The 8,799-nt window shown below is 38.6% G+C and overlaps 1 protein-coding gene across 5 annotated transcripts in view; it reads right to left on the bottom strand.

Moving 5' to 3' along the window:
- Positions 1 to 8,799, bottom strand: part of NBEAL1 (neurobeachin like 1) — an 81,215-nt gene that overhangs the window by 6,544 nt on the left and 65,872 nt on the right. For 3 of the 5 annotated variants that reach the window (XM_030277610.4, XM_072932333.1, XM_030277614.4), the window contains 7 exons: positions 8,584 to 8,693; positions 7,851 to 8,023; positions 7,330 to 7,424; positions 5,407 to 5,523; positions 4,574 to 4,735; positions 3,362 to 3,510; positions 2,579 to 2,714 (listed from right to left, as the gene is read on the bottom strand). In XM_030277610.4, the coding sequence (XP_030133470.3) occupies positions 2,579 to 2,714; positions 3,362 to 3,510; positions 4,574 to 4,735; positions 5,407 to 5,523; positions 7,330 to 7,424; positions 7,851 to 8,023; positions 8,584 to 8,693 (942 nt within the window). Of the gene's footprint in view, positions 1 to 362; positions 2,715 to 3,361; positions 3,511 to 4,573; positions 4,736 to 5,406; positions 5,524 to 7,329; positions 7,425 to 7,850; positions 8,024 to 8,583; positions 8,694 to 8,799 lie in introns of those variants that run through there. The other 2 variants (XM_072932331.1, XM_072932332.1) reach the window with 1 other exon arrangement.

Raw genomic sequence — 8,799 nt, 5'->3', positions numbered from 1 at the left:
CTGTTTAAAAGTAATTCAGAGAAACAAAAGGAGGGGGAAGGGATAAGGTGGATAAATTAAAAAAGAATTCAGACACTGAATCTGGTGAAATGCAGACACTACAATGTACTGCATAAACAAAATATACCAACAAAAATTATTTGAAAATAAACTAAAAGTTACACTTAGGGATTATTCTTGAGACTGACAAAAAACAAGACACAAAACACTAACCACAGTCTTCTCTGAATTTGAGCAGCTAAAGGGATATTACCCACTAATGTGTTCCCATATGCTTAACCAAATGGCCTAGAAAGAGTGTTTAGATTGCTATTTTGATAGGAAGAAAAGAAGAGGTGAATGCCAAGCAAAAATGAACTAAATGAGAAGAAAGGACATTTTATTTTAGAGATTTCAAACAGAAATTGCTAGAAGTGGGGGAAAAAATAGACAAGATGCAGGACAGTGACAGCAGAATAAAGGAAACAGAGAAAGGTTATCTCCTGGTGTCAAATTTATACAGTCTTCCAAAGATCCTGGGTGAAGTGCTCAGAGGAATGTTTAAAGCAGAAGTAATTCATAGTGAGTATTCCACAGAATAAGATGGATAACAAGCAACCAGAGGCCATATTAAATCCAGCATCTGGTAGGTCTACAATCTGACAACAGTTTGTAAGAAACTCTTCATTACCTAAGCACAAGGTTGATGATTGGCCAGTAGTGATCAGCCTGGCAGCTGATTAGATTCTGAACTTCCTTGCAGTTTAATAAATAAGATCCATGCCTTTACAAGTCTGAGAACAGCTCCTCACAGTTACTACTACAAATATTACCTGCTTCAGAGCTGTATCAGCACAGCAGCAGTATTCTAGAAAAGACACAGCTGACCAGGATTAACACTAACAAGTGGTAATTGCCCAGACTTCTGCAATATCCAGAACAGCTAAGTAATTGTTAAAAGTACAAAAATGTTTATTATACTCTGTATTAGAAACTGTCAGTGCAGAAACACTAAAGGCCAATCTTAAGAGCAAGCAGCATTTCACTTTTTGCACATCAAAGCAAGTCTGTGCTAAAGATCCAGTCCTTTGTCCTAAGGATCAATATCACCACTGAAAGCTGGAGCTACAACACTTCTGTATACAGATAAGTCTTCTGTATACAGATAAAGTTCCAGGAATTAACACATTCCTTCCAAACTAAGTCATTCAACAAATGAACACCACACATACACACACTTTTCAAATATATTGATCGATGCCATTATAGAAAACTAGAAAATCTGGGACATAATGTTCCTTATATGTTTGTGTTTAAAAAAAAAATCTATTTACACAGATATTAAGCTTGCATATAATCTGAACTGTAAACAGAAAGTCCTGGGAAAAGTCATTGGAAAGCCTCTATAACCATAAAAGGAATCCAGTCTTTGAAACAACACTTTCTGCATAGTTAGAAAAATAGATGTGATTAAAAAATTAAAATAAGAAAACAAATGCCTTCAGTCTAATGGTACACACAAATTTCAGCCTATAAAAGATCTTTTCTATGGGATAGGAAGCTTAGACATGACAGTGGCTTTAAAACTGCTGTTACAACCATATGTTTAACCACATAATAATCAGCTCTTTTTCAATTCTATGATAGAAAACTGAAAGTCAGTGGAATTCTCCCCTCCACATCCAGTGCAAGCAAAATCAGACTACCATCGTGTGAATGTTTTTCCAATATTAAACTATGTGTCTCCTAGCAAGAACATTTAAAAATACTGACAAATAAAGTTGCTCTGTTTTCACATTTAAAATATAAAATTGAATTAATACACACTTTTCTGGCATGTACTAAAGATCATGCAAAAGTGATAATCACATTTTCAAATAAATACATAGCAGTACAATAGAGATTGAGTTATAAAGATAATAAGCAGCTTTAAGTTAACTCAAGTGCTTTGAAAGTCATGACAAGAAGTAATGAAAGCAAAAACTAGGGTTTTGCACAAGAAAAATTTGGCATATCTATTTGAGAGATGGATGCTCTGTAACTGATATTGCAGATGCAGGACCAACAAGTTTATAAAGTTTATATTCACGATATGGAGCACAAGCATATTGGGAACCTACAGAAGTGATTCCCTGTGCACTGTCATTAGAGACTCAACAGAAAGAAGTAATACCTTTTTCCCCAATGTCAGTCAATGCATATGAAAGGATATCTGATAAAAACCACAAAAAAAAAAAAAAAAGTAGCTTGCTCCCTTTCGTTTTCAATTTTCTTCTGGAAAATTTTTTCATCAAGAAGAGGCTGACAACACTATCCCATTCGGAAAAGGTTAGCTATTATGACTTTGCTTATTCAGATGTGAGTGATAAAGTCTGGAAGTTAGTCCAGCTGAGCTTCCCATCTGCAATCCCTATACATCTCTGATTCTTAATCAGAACTTTCAGTAGAGCAGTTTCAAAAGTTATTTGTTTCCCACTGAAAACTGAAACTTGCTCTTAAATTTACCCTGCCATAGAGGAGACCTCTTGCTCAACTGGAAAGCAGAAATAAGTGAACTTCCCACTGTTCGGTAGAAAAAGTTCTTGATGGTGGGTTTTACCTCTGCCGGCTTGCCAACACCAACGATAATCAACTTGCCATCCTCCAAGCCAACAAGGATGTGGCTGTACTCTTTGGTGACAGAAATGCAATGGATTGGCAGTCTCATGGCTAACGGAGAGATGCTCAGACTCAGGCTGAAAAGAACAAAAAACACAGAGGAAAAGTACATCACATACTGCAAAGAATCACATGCAAGTGAAACTGCTGTCCATGGGATGCACTGTAAAACACAGTTTCTCAAGAATAAAACTTGCAGTTTCAATTATCTGATTGTATCCTAAAAATCTAACTGCAACCCAAAAAAGAGCTTCAATAACAAGAACAGATGTGGGTAGGTTAAGTCAGTAAGCTAAGACATTTTCACTGAAAACAGTGACCTTAGTCGCACAGCTGCCTGAGTAACAAACATCCCCTCCCATTCTGAGGAGCAATGGAGCTCTACAGAGCTAAGCAGTAAGTGGAGCTGAAAACTTGGTGCAGAACGTGAGGCTTGATCCTGCAGTTGCTGAGCTCCCTGTGACTAATCACAGCAGTCTGCACACTGACAGCTCCTCCTGTCAGTTCTAGGTGTTTAATTGGGATAAACGTCTGGCAAGAACGAGATCTGTTACAACCTCTCATTTTATCTTTCTCCACATCTTAGCTCCTCCAAAACCATTTTTTTGGGCAGAACACAGAAAAAGCAACAGCTATCACCTATAGCACCAAGCAAAGTTTATTATACAGCCATTTCTCTATGAGCCTCCATATTTGTATCTCAGTAAAAATGGTGGTACGTTACCTGTAGAGATCCCGTATGGAAAGAAACCCTTGCAAGCTGCCCATGACGATGTATTCACCAGTTACACACAGATCGGACACTTCCTCCTTCAGAGTCTCAGAGCCCAGATATTTCCCATTGACAGAATAGAGATGTAATGCATTCTTATCCTGAAGAGATCAAAAACAAATGTGTCACAGAGGACTGATAGGATGAAGAGTGTTGTACATCTATCTTTTGCTCATTAAAAGGCACTAAGCTGGCAACAACCCACAGACAATAACGCTAACAATAGTCTCCCTGTTGAATGACGCAAGAGTAGTGAGCCTGTACTCAATGTGTGTGGAGGTTAACTCCTGTATGGAAGTTTTTGAAGCTACTCCTTAATGCAACATTGTAGTCCATTTAATAAACTCTAAATTTCCTGGAAACATTCATGGATTTAATAGACAGGTCCCAATTTTATAATAACTCTTGTTAAGAAAGAAAGATTGCACTCATCTTCAGCTTTGCTACTACCCTTCTTCCCTCTCTTGCCCCCTAAATCCAAAGGCAGAAGGAAACGAGAATATTTCCACAGAGCTAGATCCAGAAGCATTTTCTAAACAAGCCAATGACTTGTTGCTGGATTATAGATACAACTAACGAAACCATCTTAAGTTCTCCAGCCTGGCATAACCTTGAATCTCTTTCCTCCCCATCTTTCTAATGTAGTTAGCATGCCTACATCAGAGGTTTGTTTTCCAAGAAATCTCCCATGTCTAAAAAAATCACAACAGCTCTACCATTATTAAAGCAACTACACAGATCAACAGACACAGCCTTATAGCTGTATCTCCAATCCCAAACTAAGAAACTTTGTGGACACCGAGCATCTTGTACCCAGAACATGCTGCTCTCCTTAATAAGGCTCTGTTCCTGTGCACAGTGGAACTTGCTTCCCCCCTAGTTTTCCAGTCCAAAGTGGCTCTCCCAGGAAGATTCATTAGTGTATGCTTGAGCATCTTCCTTGCAGGTGTTTGGAGATTTTAATGAAACTCACAGGAGTACAATATGCCTGTCACTTACCTTTAACCAAATTTCACTTGAATTGGCCAGCAAAATTTAAAAAATATGGAAACTGACACTGCACGCTCAGAAAACCTCCTTACTACAGGAAATGAGATAAAGTTACATACACTTATGATTAAAATCTTCAGTGACAAAACAGAGGTTTTCCACAAACTTAAGTACCTTGAGAGTAGTCTTTCCTTCCACACTGGTGTGGACAACTATATGGCCTTCCAAGGAGACAGCCAGATTGGGAACAGTCAGCAGGAGAGAACTCTCACAAGGTGGTCGCAGAGTCCTCACGTACTGACCTTTCCGAATAGTGTGGACAATGACAGTGCCGTCCTGCAGCAACCACATTTAGGGGAGTTAATATTCAGCAGGAGAATTATCACAACACTCTGCATTTACATACACAGGATGCAGGGAATACTTTGAATGCACTTCAATCCTTAATGGGAGATAAGGACTCCTGAGCATTAGGAACTCTGCACAAAGAAGCCTTCCCCTCACGACCATGTACTATAGGCATATGAAAAAAAAAAAAAGCAAATAGGGCAGGAGGGAGGACAGGCAGCAAATCAGCCACTTCACAGGTCACATTTATGAATAGGCATTACATGGAGTACAAAGCCAGAGTCCAACAGCCTGCCTGTGCAGTACAGTAAAGCAGACGATGAGGAAGTGGCACAGAACCTTCAAGGTTAACACAGCAAGGAAGAAACAATCAGAACACTGTTGCTATGAGAAGCTTAAAATCTCCAAGAAAGTCCACACACATGTGCAGAATAACACCACATAGAAGGTGAGGCCCATGCTCTGCACAGTGGTTTGAGACAGTCTGATTTAAGCCTACAGCAAAGGGGATGGCACATACCTTCTTGATAAACAAGGCTTAAGAGAAAGATTGTGAAATAGTGACTTTTTTCTATTAGTCTTAATCAACTTCAAACACCTTGTGTGGTTTGACTTCAGTTGAGAAAAGGCAAAAAAAGGACAAGTACAAAGGTGCTTACCCTGGATCCTGACACTGCCATATCCAGTTCAGTACTGATGCCAACACTTGAAACTTCATCAGTGTGCCCATAAAGGATCTGTAATGGCTTAGGTGCGAGGCCAACAGGCACTCCTCCCTGAGAGTAATAAAAAGTGCAATAATACATTCTCTTGCAGCTGAAGGACAAGCAAAAAATGAACTTCTAGTATCTTCAGTACCAGTTGTGTAAGGTGTATATCTGACAGAGGTCAAAGCCAAAGGCATAATTCACCACTCCAATATCAATGTATTACCCTCTGTGTCAGCTCCTCACTTACTGCAATCCCAAGAATGAATGAACATGTAGTTACTGCGTGGGTGTGAAAGACAATGGTACTTTGCTGCCTCCTTCCTATCCCTGCAGGTGTCCAGGAGTGCATGGACAACAGTGAGCAGGCCTAACTGGAGCTGTTCACCTACCCCATCAACACACTTGTTCTTCACCTGTGCACCTGGGCTTGTCCAGTTCTTAGAGTTTACCCTGGAATCAAGCACTATCTTCACAATCAAGCTTAAAAAAGTTGACATTTACTTTTATTTTACTAAAAATAACAAGAATTCTTTCCATTTTCCAAGGAAAAGGAAGCAAACAGTATTTCTCAGTGACTATCAGTAGTACGATACACAAAGGAAATATTGGAATAATGTTCATTAAAAATAGCAACGTTCCCACATAACAGCAGGGTATCACAGCTTTTGTCCCAGTGAGTGTACTGTCGGCATAAACAGACTTCTTCTTAAACCAGTTAAGGGAAGAACTGTCCTTAGAGAGAAGGTACTGTAAATGGTTCCACAGAGAACTATTTATTTTCATTTCTGTGATAAAGATTTGCTTGCAAATCAGGCCCTGAAAGCCTAAAGCATGCAGAAATACAGAACAAGTGTCAAAATACAGGTGTCACCAAGAAGACAAGTAGAATGGAAATGCCAGTACACAGTCCATTTCTGCCACTTTGTAAAGACCAAGATAAAAGTCTCACAAGAAACATTTACTATACATAAAACAGCATTTATATATCTATTAATACAAAATACATTTTAAATCTTAAGGAAAAGCACTTCTAAATAAAGACCATTTCCAGAGTGTGAGTTAACTCACCATGAAAAGATAAAATAAAAAAATGTCCAACATTTATCCCCACTTGAGACAAAAAGCTACTTGTATGAGCACTAAGGTCTTACTTTTTTTGACCATGCACTGTTACTACAAAGTACTTCTTTACAGAATTATAAATACTCCCACCATAAAGAGAGCTTCCACAAAAGCACATGCGGTTATGCACCACTCTACTGTTTTAATGTGCTGACTTTAGTTCCACAATAAGAACAAGGTGACTTGATGAAATCTACTGTCCAAAACATGACAGCTTTCCTCAGCAATTAATCCTACTTGTATATCTTGTATGCAGCAATCATAAATCAGCATTTAATTGCATAATGATGGAAACAGCTTAAGATTTTGAGTTTAAGTACACACGTGGATTACACAAGTACTTTCACTGTGTGAAAGCATGAGACCAATATTAAAGAACTTTTGAATGCCAGTGCAAATGCAGATAATAGACAGTGCTGTCTTTGCTGTAGTCATCAATACCCACCACAGAGAAAAGGCAGTGCTAAAATGCAGCTACTAGGAGTGAACAACTGCCCAGAAATGTAAAATTCTTATTTGCCTGCCCTGAAAATTATCTGTGAAATCTTTAAGAGAGCCTCTAAAATAATGTACTTCAGCTATATAGTAACTAATATGTATAGTACTTCAGAGAAGACAATGAGAGTAAAATTACTAAGCAAATTTATTTTAGCGCACTATCTTCCCTACAAACCTGAAAATAAATCAATAGCAAAACAGAGGAAAAAAATACATCCAGAAACTGCTTCTGAGTATGCCTAAATAACCCACCTGCTGAACTATTTGCCATATCATGCAGGTAGTATCTCTGGAGCCTGAAATTAAATGAATTCCACAGTGGTCTATTGCCAAGCAGGTCACAATATCTAGACAACGAAAAGAAGACAAAGTCACATGGTAATTAAGACTAATTTCCCACAGACTGACAATGTGGATACAACTTGTCACACTGTATCCTGATTTGCAGTCAGCATGAAGTACTCTACTGTGATAAGGGCTGGTGATACTATTAAACAATTACCTCATCATACAGACAAATGTACCCACTTGACACATTCAGCTTTGCTACCTAAAAATAGCAGGCAAGCCTTATTTTGAAACTACATCAAAGCACCAGTCCAATGACTGAAAATGCTCGAGTATTTATGTGTAATCACAATTCAAGCATTCTTCTGCTCTTACACTGCTATTCCTTTACAATTGCTACACTTGTGTGCCCAGGGGACATGGCTCTATTCTGGGAACACCCAATAACACACACAACCCTTTCAATTTCCAACAGAGTGACTGACCCATGTGCCTGATGTGCTGTCCCATCAGTTTGCCTTTCGTAAGGGATGTCACTCGGAGGCTGTTGTCCCAGTGTCCGCCACTGAAGAGCAGCTTTGCGTCATGGGACACTGCAAACAGCTTGGAGGTGATCTCCAGCCCCGGGGCAAAAGGACCGCTCATGCTGCGCTGTGTTCTGCAGGCAAACGATGAGCAGTTAACAGTAACCTGGGTTCACATCCACGTATTTGGCACTTCCTCTGCCTTTAAACATCAGTAATTAAATCCATCTATAGAAGAGGCTACACCCATGGAAAAACTCTCACTGCCACCACTGACTGGAAGCAAGATTTCATTTTAGATTTTTTCAGCCTTTTACACAATTGGATAACTCACGTCCCTACTAAGCACTGTAACATTAAAGACAAAAAGGAATATTCTAAAAACAAAAAAACCAAACTCACCACATATACCTACGTATTACTATAGCATAAGAATGTATGAAGACTATCACAGATTACACAATGAACTTTTATGATTGAAAATTAGAAGTAGCTCTAGGAATGAAGCCTGAAATGTCACTTACATAACTCTGCTAGAAATGCTATCACAGATTAGAGGCAATTTTACTGAATATCAGAAGATGCATTCTTAGGTGAAAACTCAGTGAAAACAGTATTTTCACTCATTTTCAACAATTACTGTATTTCATTATTTTCGATGCATTCATCTGTACCTGCCTCAAAATTTGCTTACTTGGGATTTGTCACTGTTGTATCTTTGATGAATGTGAAATAGTTGGAAATATTTTTGTCATAAGGCAGCCAACCATGAGTTCCAATAACGCAGTTCAGACTTGCTGTTACCTAAAAAAGTTTAATGAAAAAGGTGATGAAACCCAGAGGTTTATTTTCTGTTTGCCTTGATGCTAATGGAGCTTGCATAAAGTCCAGCAGAGGCTTCTTGAAAACC

Source organism: Taeniopygia guttata, chromosome 7, assembly GCF_048771995.1.
Source record: "Taeniopygia guttata chromosome 7, bTaeGut7.mat, whole genome shotgun sequence".
Taxonomy (NCBI): Eukaryota; Metazoa; Chordata; class Aves; order Passeriformes; family Estrildidae; genus Taeniopygia; species Taeniopygia guttata.
This window is presented reverse-complemented; position numbering and strand designations above follow the sequence as displayed.